Genomic DNA, 16,505 nt, shown 5'->3' with positions numbered 1-16,505 from the left:
TTGGCTTGCTGCAGCAGGTCCGAAAGCGACTCTGATATCACTGGGGTTGGGTGCTTCGATGGCTGCTTCCTTGGCTTTGGTGGCATTTGGTCTCGGAAGCCGCATTGTATGGAAAGTGCGATGGCGCTGCTTGGCACTCAGATGGACTGCAGGCACAGCGATGTCATCCCACTCTGATCTTGGGCATGCCGCGAGCGTGCCAAGGAGCAAACCTTTCCGTTGTTCAGCTCAAGCAACGAAGCGCTTGCGGGTGTATGGAATCAGGAGCGGTGCCAGTCATCCATTGCGAGCGACATGTACGAGCTTCTGGAAAGGAGAAAATGGTCAAAGACCTTGCAAATAAAGGGAGTTCTCTTGCTCCTCACATTCCATCCCTTGCTCACTGGATTTCGCTGGACACTATCTCCCGACTTGCCAACTTCCTCCCACAATCACCGCTAGGCAAACACATTGGCCTCCCCATCCACCCGAACTTCGACTTTTCGAAATCGCTCGAGGGCTCTTCTCTGGAGTCGCTTCTTGCCTATTCTGCGCAGAACGCCTTTTCTGCGCAGAACGCCTTTTCTGCTTCATCCTTATCCTGCTCAGATCGACACGGTAGTCAAGCTCGCTATTCCAGCTCAGCCGTGACTTCTTCTCGGCAGGTGTCTTCTTTGATAAACGCAAGGGAATCAAATCACAAAATAGATAAATCGAGGCATCTCCAGCCGTGGCGGGCCTCTTTCAAAGCTGTGGTCATCAGAACGCCGTTTCCCCATGTGGATCGCCATGCCGCAGTGCAACGCAATTAGAATCATGTCATCATGGCACGCTGGCCTGTATACCTCCCGCTCATCCTATTTGGACTGCCATGCGATTCTGAGCTCGCGTTAGGATTCGCATACGGCAGGTTTGGAGGTGTCATTTGATCAGCTTCGCTTCCAACGTGCCTGACTGAGCTTTCATTCTGCCAGGCGCTCTGCTGGTGCGGATCTGTGTCCACTCTCGTCACCAAGGGTGCTGTGTTCTGTGGCGATGTCATGCCGTTCTGTGCAGTGACCGTTGGCTGTCCGCTGTTAACGGTGGGTGGCCTTGCACGGTCACCATACCGTTTGAGGATCTCTTTCGTCGTAATCTCGGCGTTGTTGCTGAACAGCGAGGAGTCGTTGAGAATCATCGCAAGATCCTCCGGTACCTGTGAAGACGTCAGTAATGAGCGAATCAGCTTTGCAAAGTATGCACTATGCTCACCTCGCACATGCTTTCGTTACATTCGATCAAGCTGTGTACAGCCTCGATCGCGAGGAAGCTCTCGTCCACAGGTACGTTGTCCTTGCCACCATGAAGGATGTTCGGCGTGATAACGGTCGCAAGGTTGTGGATGTCCATCTTGCTTCCGCTCTCCTCGTCCACATGACTGAAGCTGGACACCCAGTTGAGGAAAGTAAAGAGTACTTCCATGCAGTCTCTGTGCGCTTTGGGTAGAAGGCAACACGTCAAGTGCAAGACCCTTCGCCTTCGCTCGCTGTCGTCAATCCGTTGGGATGTTATCCAAAGTTTATGGAGCTTGTTGGTAAGCAGCGGGTCGGGAAGCTCGCGCAAATACTTCTTGAGCAAAGCTGCGACCTGCACAGGATTCTCCTTGGTGAGGTCGACGTCGATGGCACCCTTGGTGTCAATAGTCTCCTTTGCATCGTTGAGCCGCTTGATGTTTCCGTTCTTTCGGAAGACGCCCTCGACGGACATGTCCATGCTCTTCATGGCGCTGATACACTCCTGGACCACCGAAGGAATCTTAAGCGAACCAGGCCCGACGCCATCAGTGCTGTCTTCGTAGTCGCGTTCCAATACTTGCTCAAGAGGCACACCGAAGATCTGTGTCTTGGCACCCTTGGGCTTCTTCTCTTTGCCTTGGAATGCTTTGCCAAACTTGCTCCAGAAGGTAGGTCTCTTCGTCTCAATCAAGTCCAATAGCTCTTCTTGATTGAAATGACCCTCCAACAATGGCTCCATCGACAGCACAGCAACATGTCGAACGATGAAGTACTCAAGGGCAGTGAGCTCAGAAAAATACTTCTTGGCGCCTGGTGGCCTGGTCTCAACCTTTTCATCCGAGAAGTCTCGCGTGTGGCCATTGATGAGTCTCGGCTTCGGCTCCTGCGGAATCATATGCTGCCTGGCGTATTTCGAGGCGTTGGGTCTCTGCTCGCGCGTCTGCTGCGCCTGAACTATTCTTGGAATGTCGTCCAGTGTCATGGCATCTTGCTTGCCAAACGTGAGCTGTGAGACCGTGTCGCCTGCACCGTCACGATCTTCCACAATCTGGAAGGCGCTCTGCCGCCTTCTGCTGTCGGCTGCGTCTGCACTACCAGGTCGCATGCCTTCAGGACCGTCAATGATTCGCGATGTACGTGCCTTTTTGGTGGCATTAGACAGATGCTTGTCCATTCTCGTGCTCCTAAGACGACGAATGTCACCCATCGTGTCTTCATAGCTGGGTTCTCCTCGGCCTTGTTGGCCTGGCGATCGCCCACCATAAGATCTTGATCGGGTATTTGTGCGAAGGAGGCCTGGTTGCTCATTTTCGTTCAACGGCGTGTGCCCTTCTCGAGAGTTGTATCCAGCCAAGTTCGGGTCGTCGCTGGTGTGTGGCAACGCACCACTGGTTCTCAGAGTGGCAAGCAGCCTTGCATGGGCGACTCGTAGCAAGTGGACATATTGCTGTAATCTTGTGACTGGAATGAAGCCACCTGATCTTGCATCTGATGGAGCGTGAGCTTCGCACCACACTCTTTCCGTCTGCTCGCTCCAGCGTGCATTTCCCGGGTCATCACTGGAGTCCTTCCCGCATTTGGCACAACTTACACACTGCGTATGCAGTACTCGACCTTCTCGACGATAGCATTTGTCTTCCACAGCCTTGTTGCAGACCACGCAGGTGTCAGCGCTCTTGTCCACATAAGCCTCAGCATCGGCTTTGGAATCCCGCTGACTTTCAGCATCCAGCCGCTCATCCAGTTTGCTGATGTCCTCGAGGAAGCTCTCCAGTCCTTCGACGCTGGAAGTCTCACGCTCCAATTTTAGAGCTCCGGACAGGCATATCCGAATCATTAGCTTGAGGTAATGCGCGAGACCAGTGACCAAAGATAGGAGTTCTTGTGTGACGCCCAGTCTCCGAACCCCATTGTCCTGGTTCTCGGCTAGGAGTTGGAAGAAGGCAACTACCTTTTTGCAGAGTAGCTTTGCCTCCCTGCTGTAGCTCAATCCAGGGTGGACAATCGCATCGAACGTTCGCACGCCTTCTGCTCCTCTCGCAGGGCGCACTTGTAACCTGTGATCTAGATCGTCTGCTGCACTGAAAAGAAGGTCCACGTGGGTGATGAACTTTTTCGCGGCGACCACACCATCCATGTATGCGCCGTTGCTAACGTGCAGTAACATGTCCGATATTCGCGTTGCAGACCGTTCTTCGAAAGATGACAGGGTATGCCATATCCAGTGGACTTTGTACTCGACGGCTTCTTCTTCGTTGCGTACTGTTTTCCGTTGCTCTTCACTGGCATCTCCTTCTTCCTGCACCTGTCGCTGTCTCTGCCTTTCCAGCGCCTGCTCCTCTTCCGAGCCTCGCGGAGGTGGAGCATGTAGTCGCACATTCCAATACTTGTGAATCATGTAACACTCCGGATGCCAGTGCTGGTTAACGCCATTTCTGAAAATTTCTACAAACTGCTTCAAAATCGCTGTCTGACACCCATTGCACTTCTGCGCGAACTTGGTCGAGTAGTGGTAATGGCAGTACACACTGCCCTCGTGCTCGTAGTATGAGTCCTGCGCGCCAAATACCGTCGGACATACTGAGCAGGTGAAGTGCTCGATGTGGTACTTGCGATCCAGAGCCGTGATATACGATCCTCGCAATGCACCTCGACACGCGTAGCACAGAAGATCAAGGCGTTTGAAATAGTCGGTCTCGCACAGAGGATACTGGTTCGGTGGCTGGTCCGGTACAGGAAAGAACTTGGAGGCGACAATTTTGCCACAATCCTAACATGTCATCAGCATACTCACACCCTATCGCCACGCATGGCAGAGAACTTACGTGACACGTGAAGCACTCCAAATGGTATGTGTCTCCTAATGCTCGCACGAACTGGCCAGTCAAATGGCGCTGGCATTTTCCACACGTCCTCTGCTGGCCACTCGGTCTCCTCCCGCTCGACTTTGACCGCTTCTCGCTGCTGGGCTCATGCTGTGGGTCTGTCGAGCTGCGAGGCTTGCGTTCGTGTGTAGCGGGTGACGAAGTGTCGGTATTTGTCTGGTCGTGCGGTCTGATGGAGAGACTGGTCTGCCCATTCGATATCGGCGACTGGTCCTGCGGAGGCAACGAAGGGTCGTCATTGTAATATGTGCCCGGCTTGGATCTGTCTTCCGTCGGCACGGCCATGCCGGCGCTCGCTGGTTACTGTGAGCGCCGCAATGCTGCTAATATTTTCACGCGCGGTCCAGGGCTGTTTCGGGGATGCGACGTGCACTCGGATGTGGTTCGGCGGGTGTTGTAGGTTCGTGGTAGTGCCCCGGCCAGGTTTGCGGATGGGATGGCGGAGGCGACGTCGAACAGCGCACAGTAGCCGATGTCCCGATGGCGACGGCGAGAAGGTGCGGGCAAATGGGCGTGGGAGATGTCGGCAATGCGATGCGATCTGACAGTGCCGGAGGTTGCAAGTGTGTTGGCGTTCGTCGTGGTGGTGGTGGTGGTGGTGGTGGTGCTGGCGGAGGCGATGGAGTTGAAACACGCACCAATAAGGCTAATAAGGCTCTCCCGATGCGTGCTGCGTGCTGTCGGAGTCGGAGTGTGCAGCACTGTGGCTTGAAATAGTGTACATGCAGTGCCTGCACACTGCAAAGGGCAATATAAACAGCAGTATGTGCTGGCACTACGACTGCTGATAACAAATGATCGATGTGTCCTCAGGCTTGGGCAATGGATGTCTTCGATATGGAATGACGGACGAACAACACCACACGACCGCTTTTTACAACTGCCTGCACCACTGAAGGATGGCATGGCGGCTGTCACGCCCACGCCCACGCCCACGCAAAAGTGAACACCGCCGCTGAGCCACAGTGCTGCCGTCGTCGTCGTCGATACCTGAAGCGAGCCTGAGGGCAAGAAAGACTTGTTGCCATCCATCTATCCATCTCGACAAATCACGATGCACACGATCAATTGAACGGGCTGAAGCGAATTTTCATTTGCCATTCAAGCGCTCATTATTCTCTCAGCTGCCATGCAATGATTGCCCTACATCATGATTGAGATAGACGACTTTGGCGCTCGACAATGCCGTGCGAAAATGTGCATCATGCAATTTGCTGCATTGCAATCACCGTCAATGCGTGAGCACGAGAAAGGTGAACCGTTCTTTCAAGCACAAAAACACGTGACCTCTGAGGCCCGATCCGGCGGCTGCGCTTTGCCGAAATATCGCCGCTGCAGCGACTCGCGAGTCGCGACTTTGAACATCCATCTCAATCACCAAAACACCAGCACAAGACTAATCACAAAACTATCGCGCCCTCACCACAAGGACCCTCGAGCGACGAGCGATCAATCTTGCAACACAACCACAACCTCAAGCCTCCAGCGCATCTCCCTCCCCTCCCTCTCAACTCACCTACACCCCATCACCCATCCACCATGGCCGGCCCCTCCACCGCAAGCCACCTCCCCCAACGAACCTCCCGCCGCCGCCCACCCCCAACAGGCGACGAAGAAGCCTCGACGCAACTAAAACTGGGCAACATGACGCACGAACAAGCCCTATCCCCCGCCGAAGTAACCCTGATGCTCGAACGCCTGGAAGAAGCCGCACCGCACAAAAACCACACCGAAGTCTACTACAAAACCAAAGAATACTGCAAAACATTCTCAAGATTCCGTGACAATCAGGCGATTACGCAGGTGAATCAGATCACGTCGAATTTGACGGCAAGGGGATTGGGGATTGTGGAGTTTGAGAGGTGTCAATTGGGTGAGTTGCTCTCGAAAGCACTTGGGTAGGGCAAGGACTTGCTAATAGTGGTTGTTTTTCTTCGCAGCGACGCTGTGTTGTGATTCAGTCGAGGAAGCGAGGACTCTGATTCCATCGCTCGAGGGCAAGATTAGTGATGAGGAGTTGGAGAATACGTTGAATGAGATCTCGAAGCTACGCGACTTTTCTTGATCGTCACCCAGACTAGGAGGAACACGAGAACATTTGAAATTTTAGCGACGGCGCTGGGTATGGATTACGGAATTTTCTTTTCCCGAGGAAATCCAAATGCGATGGAAGAAGCGAGCATGGAATACGCGAAAAGGCAGCATTAGCAGATTCGAGCTCAGTGAAATGTCATTGAAGCTGATAGACAACCATGTATGCTACACTCCACAAAACGACCAACACCCCCAAAATCTTTCATTCTGAGAAACGGCATGCTTCTTTAAATCCTGCCCGTTTTCTGTGTGTCTCTTACATCTCTTTCACAATCTTTGAAGCAGCGAAGACTCCCCTGATTTTCGTCCTAGAAAAGACAGCCTCATACACGTTCTGCGAGATCAATACTCAAAAGCAAAAAAAAACAGTAAACCCAAAGGTAGACACGCTTTTCCAGCGCGTATTTATTGCTTCAACTCCCCCAACACCATGCTCGTCTCGCGCTAAAAACAGAAATCAAAAATATACGTAAAGTCGTCATGTTGTTGCTGGGTGAAACATATGAGAAAACGCTTCGCTTCGCCGAAACGGCGTAGGAACACAAGGAATGTATGCAATCTGCATAGATGGCTTCGTGCAGATCGTCGAATGGAATTGTGAGTGGTGAGGTGTTCATGTTCTGCCTCAGTCTTGTGCTTGAGGCGATGTTGCCGGCTTCGGAGTCGGATCGGGGTCTGGCTCCTCCGCAGCGTGCTGTGGTCTTGGTGTTGCGTCTGCGTCACTGGGAGTGCCCGGCGCGGCCATGTCCATGACGGCCAGGTCTCCCAAAGGCTTTGGTGTGAACACAACGGGTGGAGTCAGATGACCCTTTGCGACAACTTCTGCAGGAGGCTCTTCGGCAATGCTACGCTCAAGCTCATTCCCAGAACACCTAGGAGCCGGAACATCTTCTCCAGAAATCACGCTGCCTTGACTGTTTGTACGCATCATCTCCGTGCCAAGCTTTGAGCTTCGTTTGACGTGTCTCCCCTTAGGTGAACGCTGACGAACTTGTATATGGCCAAGCTCCTCGTCTTCGTCATCTCCACTTTCAGCTGCGGACTCGTTTCGCACCTTTTCCAGCGATTGGCGTTTGGCTTGGATGGCTTCAGTGGAAGGCACTTTGCGAGGCACAGGACGATCAGGCGTTCCTAAAGCGGCCGGCGCCGACGTTTGATGTTCCAGCGTAGCGTGCAAAGGATCTGAAGGTTTCCTGGTCACTTGGTCTGCGCTTGTCGTGCTCGATATACCCAGACCACCAAAGTTGCGTTCCAGATCGCTTTCGAAATCGTTGGTCACTTGGCGAGAGATGATCAGATTGGGAATGCTCTCAAAGTGGCTGTCAGATTCGCCAAGCGAGCTTGAGCCAACGGAGTTCTCCCGAGTTGGATCTCTAGACCACATTGTGTTGAAGCCGGAAGAAGCTGTCGTGGTGGGGCTATTCTCCACTGGCATAGACTCGTGATGCTTGAGGCTGGATGGGATAGGCTGTGGCGGCGTTGCTCTCCATCCCTCAGGCGGAGTCCGCCATTGGCACAAGCGACCCATCACTTCTTCAAGCTTTTCTTTCGTTGGTGGCTTCTCCACCAAAGCATCGAAGTGGTGTGGTGCTTGAAGCTCTTTCAGGTAACCAGTGACTGCGACGATTGGCGTGTGAGAGTTTGCATTCTTGGTGTCGCGAATCATTCTTGCAACATCCGCACCGTTCACTTGAGGGAGCTTGTATTCCATCATGATGATATCGAACTTGACCTCGCTCATCGCGTAACGCATCGCTTCCGACCCGTTGGTCACAGCAATCGTGCGACACCGCAGCTTCTCCAGTAGTCGCTCCATGACCAAGCGGGATACAGGGTGATCTTCGCACACCAACACATCCAAGGTGCGAAAGGTGGGGCCATCCGCAAGGCTTATTTGTGAGAGTCGCCTGGAGCTCTGGCGTCTCCGTTGCACTCGGAGCAGGACTTGATGCCTCGTCTCCTCATTGTCTGATGAGGAAGGTGACACGTCGAACACACCACTTCTTCGCTTGTGATGATGCGCTGCCAACATCTCTGGCACGAGATCTCCGTCGGTGTCTTGAGAGCCAACTGTCTGGGATCGCTGTCTCGGAGATGACGAGCTTGGGAGTCCACTGGTTGGTGTACCGCGCTCGTATCCAGGCAGGTGTACCGAATTCGTCTTTCCCACCTTGATAGGCGATGGCGCACTTGAAGTTGCCTTGAAGGTCACAGGCAGCTTGGGAGCTTGATCTAATACATGTGCTGATTGCGCGGCGCCGTTGTTGTGCCCAGACAGGTTTGAGGAGCCGCTCGAAGTCTTGCGGCGCTCTTGGTTTTGACCTGCGCTGAAGGACACGAGGAGTGGCGATGATGGCTGTGAGCCTCTGCTCGGCGAGGAATTCGCCTGACTGGTAATAGAAGGTGATTGCGGTCGGTTGGCAGCTCTGCTTGTCGACAGTGTACGTTTGAGAGGACCGTTAACAACCGGGCTCGACTCTAAGGACGGTGCTGGCGATGGCGATGCTAGCGCTGACGTGGGCGCTGAAATACCACCCGCTGCAGCCTTCACTTGAGACTGCATGGCATCAGCGCGCAGCTTTTGAATGACATCCTTATTTGCCTTTTCGAGAACGGGCAAGTTCTTGAACTGGAAATTGCCAAAGTCATCAGCCACCACAGGCTCACTCAATCTGCGAGAGCGCCCGTCACGAACATGAGGCGGAATATGCAACGGCATCAGATTGCGCTTGATGGAGTTGACTTGGCTTCTAACGCGAGACAATGCATCGTGAGGGCGATCTGGATAGTCCGCACCAGGCGTCTGTACCGGCGAAGTCGTTTGGTCCTCAAACTCAGCGGCAAAGTTTTGCATGGTCGCGCCACGAGCATCGAAGTACTCTGTGTCTTCTGGGTTCTCGCTTGCAGGGATGAAAGATGCTTCGTCTTCTCGGAGAGTTTCCCAATTGATTTCGGCAAACCATGGATGTGCTTTGATTTCATCGCCGCCGCTGGCATACTTGTCGTCTTTGTTCGACCCAAGCCGTTCTTTGGGATCTAGGCACATCAATTTATTCATGAGGTCTTTGGCTTCCTCTGAGACGTCATCCTCCTCCTTTTCTGTCGGCCAGTGAATATTACGAGCAAGGATGTTTTGGAACACTTCCTCTGGTGTGCTAGCATTGAAAGGAGGTCTGCCGTACAAGCATTCAAATAAGATGCAGCCCAAAGACCACCAATCACTCATTTCGTCTTGTCCTGCGCCATTGATGGTCTCTGGGGCAAGATAATCGGGGGTGCCAACAAAGCGTCGATTGCTATCCTCTGGATCGAAGAGCGCCATCATCGGCGGCGGCATTTGCGATGGTGGCTGTTGTGGCGGAGTATCTGTCCTTGTACTGATGTTGCTATGCACCGGTTGCAAGGCATATGGATCTGGTGAGTCCCGATCTTCTTCGTCGGCGGTTTCCTCTTCAATAAGTGTTCGACCGTCTGCAACAGAGAATCTGCGGAACATTGCTGCCAAAGCATCGCTATCGCCGCTGTCGCTGCGGTGTCCTGATGTACGCCGCGAAGGCTCTCTCGACCCTTCACGGTACAGGCTAAAGTATGAGGGCTGATTCGTGTCGTTCAGAGCCGGTGTCATCGAGGGAGTCTGTGCAGGTGAATGAGTGTGCCCTTGGTAGTCGAATGAAGTCGATCTCGAGCTGGTGACAGAAGGAGCACGTCGGAACGGCCCTGCCTTCAGAAGATCGGGTGGTGCATCATCAGGCTTTGCGTTGATTGCCCGTTTCTGTCGTCCAATGAGACCCATCCTTGACAAGCCAAAGTCTGTAAGCTTAAGGTGGCCTTTGGCATCGATTAGAAGGTTGTCGGGCTTCAGATCTCGATGAACGATCTGCCTGCTGTGAAGATGTTGCACACAAAGTACAACCTCGCCAATATACTTTTTCGTCCAGTCCTCCGGTAATGCGCCAAGAACTTTGATGAGAGACGCGCAATCGCCACCATTCAAGTATTCCATCACAAGGTAAAGGTAGTCCTTGGAGGAGAATGTCCAGTATAGCTTTGCCACAAAGTCGCTCTCGCCTTGCCACATCATAATCGCTCGTTCCGCCTTCACGTTGGTGACCTGGTTCTTGGCAACCATGTCGGCTTTCTTGAGCACTTTGATGGCATAATAGTCGCCGGTAGACTTCTTTTTCGACAGATACACGCTGCCAAAGGCGCCTTTGCTGATTGGCTTGATAATTTCAAAGTCCTTGATGGAAGTCTGCACTGCACGCGGCTGCGGATGTGAGACAACGGCGCTCAAGCGTGGAGATGCTGGCCGGCCCAGCGCTTCGGAAAGAGCAGCTGAAGATTGTCGTCGGTGATGGTGATGCTGGTGATGAGCTCTGATGACCGGCGAATTGAACTCACTCTGCGTCAGTACAGGCGAGGTGATTGGAGATGGTAAGCTATCAGTTCCGGCGCTGCTGGGAATCCTGGGTTTCGCCATGCGTAATGGGGAAGATGGTGGAGGCGGACCTCTGCCAGGAGAGTGGTGTCTCCCAGCACTAGACAGGCTTGGCAATATCAGGCTCTGGCGTTTGCGATCGCGAGATCGGGTACTAGCAACGCGACTGAGACTGAGTTCTGCTCCGGGCGAGTCAGCTCGTCTGTTACTACCACTTGCAACGGAAGACCGCATGCTGCTATCACTCTCCGCTCCGGTATCACTCTCAAGAGCGATCGAGCCTCTTTTATGCATGTGAAGCGGAAATGGCTCGGTTGGCCCTCCATACGACTTCGGAGTCGTAGCACCGCGCGGACTGCTTGCTCGAGACGATTCAGCGGAAGACGGCGGTCGCTGGAGCATTGGATCGGAAATGTTACGCAGCGCCATGGCCATCGCAGAGGGACTGCCAGAGGATCGAAGTGAGCTCAAGCTGCCGAATATCTCGTCGGGTGGCATTTCAGCAGGGTCGACACTCGCCTCGTTTGACGAATCTGCGCCCTGCTCATGCTCGCACACCTCATAGTTGTCACTGTCCTCGCCAGAACTTGAATCACTCAACTCGCCCGCTGCTATGCGGGCAGCCTTCTGAAGCGCAGCCTCGATGCATTCCTGTACCAAGATATCATATTCCACGCGTATCCGCTCTGCGTACTCCAGAATTCGGCGATGCCGGAAGACCGCTTCAACTTTGGTCTTAGCAAGCTGAGCAGTGTCGTCGCACAATAGTGAAAGACCTTGCTCGTTCTCCAAAGAGCCAGCGCTTGGCGATTGCCATTGGAGTACCTGCTGGATTCGACTCTCCGACTGCGGCGACTGTGTTCGCAGCTCGCCTGGCGCATATGACTTGGATTCTTTGATGGATGGTGTACTGATCTCCATTGCCGTGTCGCAAAGATCCAGGACCAGCTCGACAATGCGGGCTAAGGGTCGCCTCACAGCAAAAGATCGTGCTCGGTGATGGCTTAGGCCGCTGGTTGACGATTCTCGCGATCTCGAGGCGTGAGCTGGCGATGCGCGGCCTGACGTAGATCCTGACGATGGAGCTGAATTCGGACCAATAGAGAGACCTTTGTACTCTGCCTTCGGCGCCGGACTTGGAGATCCTCCATCAAGAGACGGTGACTTGGACAAACGGTTTGACTGAGCTTCCAACGCGTCCAGAACCTTCACAAGCGCCGACCGCTGTTCATTGAGAGACTCTTGGGCCATTTGAACTTCCATCTCTGCGCGATGCTCCTGCGAGCACAGCTCGGTGTGCTTTTCGAACCACCATGGCGTAATTTGACGTTCACAAATGCGACATAGTACAGGAAGAGGTGGTGGATGATTGCCTGGATCGTGAACTCCTACATCTGCGAGCAGCGTGAGGTAGTTGGCGAGCATCTCTGCACCTATTCCCAGTGAATCCACCAGAACCTGAGGTAAGTCGATGGTGATCTCGCGTGAGACCCAAGGCTTGATCATCCACATGGTGTGGCTTTCGTTTCCTGTGGCCCTGTCGTAGACCATGATGCCCTGAGCTTCAAGCTCGATCGTTCGCTCTTCGGTGTCCGGATTGGTGCCTGTCTGGAGCTCCCCTTCAGGCATGGTGTCGACACCAGACTTGGGCTCGACCGGAGTCTCGTCATCTCCTGACTGCGAGCCTTCGGGTCCAGATGGGGCGTTTACGGAGAATCGGATGAAGTGGCTCTTGGAATCGTCCTTGCGCATTGCCTCGACACAGTCAGCGAAGACATTGGCGTTGTCCACAACAATGTCAGCGATAGGCCGTCCAATGATGCTGCTCGCGGCACTACCCGTGACATCGCGCCATGAAGGGCTCACCCATCGCACCTTGCCCTCCAGATCCAATTCGAGAATAGCATTGAGGGACTGCTCGGCAGCCTTCTTGAGATCCTCTCGCTCCTCCCGAATGTCCATGGAGATGGTTCTAAGCATCTGTCCCTTTTCGGGAGTCATCACAGCCGCGTCCTCTTTGAGGGCCATGACGGCGGGCGGCAGCAGCGTGGCCTGCGGCTGCCCGGATTCTGGCATTGTGTCGTTGCGCGTTGTATTGCTTGATGTCTTGCAGCCTGTAGCGGGTCCGTATGCCAATGGCACACAGCAGGGCGGCTATGCCACCAATGCACGCTCACCCATCTTCCGCTGAATCAGAAGGATAGGCGTAGGCGTGGTGAGAGAGGGCGCGCAGGGCGGTGGTCCCTGGGCGTGGGGCGGCGGACGGGGGAGCGTCCAAGGTGCAGCGGCGCTGTGACAACAAAGGCGATGGAGAGCGAGTGACGCGGTGGGCGGGCTCAGTGCCGTGAGATGGCGGGAATAGCAGTCATGCACCAGCAGAGGAGTGGTGGAGAGAGGCTCGCGTTGTGTGTTGGAATAATGTGTGAAGGGCCAGCGACAGCGCCTTCCCCACTCTACTTGCTCACGGTCCGTGCGTGCATAAGTCACCGAGGGCTCCTTCTCAGGACAGCAAAACACGGGACTGGCGATGCCGCCTTGACAACATCTCACTGACGTACCCAGCCAAGCTCCGCGTGAGTCACAGGAGGTTGCTGGTGGCGACAACAACCCGAACGATGTATCGCGGAGAGGGACGAGAGCCTGTTGTTGACTTGTTGTGCTGTCCTGGCCACAACAAACTTCCACCTTCTGACAGGGCCAAGCGCGGGCACCAAGCTGCCTGCCTGCCAGTCGCGTTTCAGTTCACCTATCCGCAGCTGAATTGGAGGCAAACGCGGCTCGCTACGCGAGCAGTCTACACCCATCCGTAAACCACCAACTAAACCTATCACCCATCCGGAAATGACCTATAGTCGGTGAAAACAGGTGTTTTACATAGTAAATAGCCCTCTCGCTCGATTCTATATTATTACAATAGTGCTAGAACGTTCTATTACTATATAAGGTAATAGGGTTATTATATAGTGCTAGCAATTCGAGTTCTTGCTAGCTTTGCACAATACTACTACCGCTATTTACCTACTATTTATATTACTACTACGCATCGTATATATATAATTTTTATATTATATAAAAGCCTAGAGTAAGTAGATTAATACCTCGTATCGTATATATATATAAGTAGCTAGTATAGGTAGTGTTTAATGCACCTTCGTAAAGCCCGGTATCTCGGGCTTAGCGGGCTTTAAAGGACTCGAATACGGACTTCTTACTTCCTATACCTATACGAGAGATAGCGGCTCTACCGCGATAATACTATATGTTTAGAAGCATTAAATAAGGTAGTATCTATATATATTCTATATCCTCGGGTATCTCTAGTAGCTCCGTATCCTCCGCGAGTAATAGATCGAGTACCTACCCTAAATCTATCTCCTAGTTATCTAACTTATACGGCTATAACTAAGAACTAAGGCCTATAGTTATATTAAATAGGTTACTAACGTTACTATCGGACTCTTCTTTAATAATGTCCTCGTACGTACGCTATTACTATTGCTGCTTAGCAATTCTAGCTATATCCTTCGGTCGTATACGTAATAGAAACAGGCTCTTATAATGCTCCTCGTATAGTAGGTCTTCTTTATCCGATAATCTACGCTTGTTACCTTCTAGCCGTAGAAGAGGCTCGTTCTTATAGCGGAGGCTAACTAGCTACTAGTTATAGCGACAATAACCGTAGAAACTAGCTTCTTCGAGTATATCTATTAGTATAGCTTTATCGCTCGCTATAAGCTACGCCTATTAACTATCTTCTAGCATTACTCGCTATACTAATAGCAACGGTTTTACTAGTATAAATCGAGCCGCCTTCTTTTTACGTAGTAGCCTCGAAGGTATAGCGGTAGTAAAATAGGGGAAGGGGTTACTAATAGACTTAGTATTATACTATAGATTTGCTAGTTTAAAGACCTTTAGCGGCGCTCGGTCTTTAAGGTCGTTAGGAAGATAGCGGCTAACTAACTTATATTAAACTAGCTATTACTTACGCTTCTTAATCTAATATACCTTCTTAATCGGCCTCTACTTATAGTAACTAGCGAGCGGTCTAGTCTTATAAATACCTATTAGAAGTAATAGAAATAGCTTAGTTAGTAACTAAATAGTGCGCTTAAGAAGGGGCCGCTTCCTGTCTTCTATACGTGCCCTTCTACTTATTATCGTACCGAGCTCCTTCCGTTATCGCTTATAATAGGACTTCTATTGCTTCCGTATCTTATAGGCCTTGTTATCTACTAACTTCTAAGCCTTCTTAATAGTAGTAAGCTCTCGATAGGCGACTCGAGTATAAACCTTATACGTATAAGCGATGCCTATCTTCTATTGCTTGCTATTATTAGCCTTACGTGCCTTCCTCGCCTCTATAGCAATCTCTATCTCTAAGAGGTTATATAACGCCTAAGCGCCCTAGTTAGTATAGAATAGCACTAAGCTCGTAACTCCTTCGAGAAGGCCTTATATTAGAGATAAAGGCGGTCTATACCTCGTAAGTCGCTTATTAAGGGCATTAATCTGTCGCTTTATAGTACGAATAGTAAGCGTAGAGTTAAATAGGTCTGTATCGACTAGAGGCGGCAATTCTAGCAAATGCGAGAACTCGAAGAGCCGACCGGTTTCTACGCTATTATAGATACTATTAAGATCCCTTATAAGAAGGTCTGCTTTCTCTACCGCCTTACGCTCTACGTACTAGACTATATACGTGCCGTACTCGTTACGGAGAAAGTCGAGGGCTCGCTATACGTTAATAGGGGCAATACCGGTCTTCCTAAAGGCTAACCGAATATTGCTATTCTTAAAGGTCTTCCGCCGGATACTATCGATAGCGTCTATAAACTAAGCGACGCTAAATTCGCCTGTTCCGAGCCTTATATATTTAATAACGGCCTTCCGGTAGTAATGCTTATAGACTTAGAATAAGACTACATCTAGCGGCTATAGGAAATAAGAGGTATATAGCGGCAGTGTAAAGATTAGAATACGGTGTCTACGAGCGAAGTCGACAAACTCGAAGAAGTCGTAGCTTCTAAAGTTGTCTATTATAAGTAGGCGATATTGTGTCTTATCTATAGGCTTCGTAAGCCTCTCGAAGTGCTAGATCTAGTAGAAGGCCCTATCGTCGTTTAAATAACTAGACTTAGTTACTCTAACTAGATAGTGCGCTAGCAATTTGTTAAACTATGCTTCTAGCAAGACCTTGCCTTATACTAGAAGCATTAGCTTAATATATCGTCTATAAGCGTTAACGGCTTCTACTAAAGTTATATGCTTCCGATAGGTGTTAGTTGTAGCCTATAAGCGGCGCTTTAGGTCTATTATAACTACCTATTCTATGCCTCTAATTCTAATCTAGAAGCTAGTCTCGTCTATATTCTAGCAGTTGTCGAGAGTAATCTTATAGGTCTATATTAAGCTATATAGCTTCTTAAACTAAGCACCGATAAACTAAGGGTCGTATACTTCCTTCCGTACTACCTCGATATTCTTCCGCTTAATCTCTTTAACCCTATTCTTCTATATCTATCTCTTGTGCTATATCTTACTTAATAGCTTAAATAAAGCCTATTTATTATCTAGGAGGCCTCTTCGCATAATTAACTCGGCGGTAGCGCGGATTAGTAATATAGGAAGGCTTAGGTCTATCTGTTCTCGAGAACGGCAGTATTCGAGAAGAGCGAAGCTTTAAGATAGATTAAGTCGAGCGTATAAAGCGGTATAGTTACTACGGCTACTACGGCTATTATAGCGGTAGTAGAGGCGAGAATATATATCTTCGTATCGGTTGTCGCGGCACTATGCCTTTAGGTCGACGAGTGCTTAGTAGGTGCGCTTATA

The 16,505-nt window shown here is 51.3% G+C and overlaps 3 protein-coding genes across 3 annotated transcripts; 1 reads left to right on the top strand and 2 right to left on the bottom strand.

Moving 5' to 3' along the window:
- Positions 1-793: 793 nt before the first annotated feature.
- On the bottom strand, positions 794-4,423 carry MYCFIDRAFT_126418 (Rho GTPase activator Lrg11; the record flags this gene model as incomplete). The annotated part of the gene is made up of 3 exons (XM_007922708.1): positions 794-1,174; positions 1,231-4,023; positions 4,079-4,423. The coding sequence occupies 3 exons, from the start codon at positions 4,421-4,423 to the stop codon at positions 794-796; spliced, it is 3,519 nt and encodes a 1,172-aa protein (XP_007920899.1).
- A 1,254-nt stretch (positions 4,424-5,677) lies between these two features.
- MYCFIDRAFT_27879 (uncharacterized protein) lies at positions 5,678-6,203 on the top strand (the record flags this gene model as incomplete). Its single annotated transcript, XM_007921647.1, has 2 exons — positions 5,678-6,011; positions 6,079-6,203. 2 exons carry the CDS (start codon positions 5,678-5,680, stop codon positions 6,201-6,203), a joined length of 459 nt encoding a protein of 152 aa, XP_007919838.1.
- A 143-nt stretch (positions 6,204-6,346) lies between these two features.
- Positions 6,347-12,924, bottom strand: MYCFIDRAFT_212900 (uncharacterized protein). The gene has a single exon (XM_007922707.1). It carries the CDS (start codon positions 12,744-12,746, stop codon positions 6,858-6,860), a length of 5,889 nt encoding a protein of 1,962 aa, XP_007920898.1. The 5' UTR covers positions 12,747-12,924; the 3' UTR covers positions 6,347-6,857.
- Between the last annotated feature and the right edge of the window lie 3,581 nt (positions 12,925-16,505).

This window comes from Pseudocercospora fijiensis (genome assembly GCF_000340215.1).
Source record: "Pseudocercospora fijiensis CIRAD86 unplaced genomic scaffold MYCFIscaffold_1, whole genome shotgun sequence".
NCBI lineage: Eukaryota > Fungi > Ascomycota > Dothideomycetes > Mycosphaerellales > Mycosphaerellaceae > Pseudocercospora > Pseudocercospora fijiensis.
The sequence above is the reverse complement of the archived record's forward strand: the minus strand, read 5'-3'. Positions and strand labels throughout refer to the sequence as shown.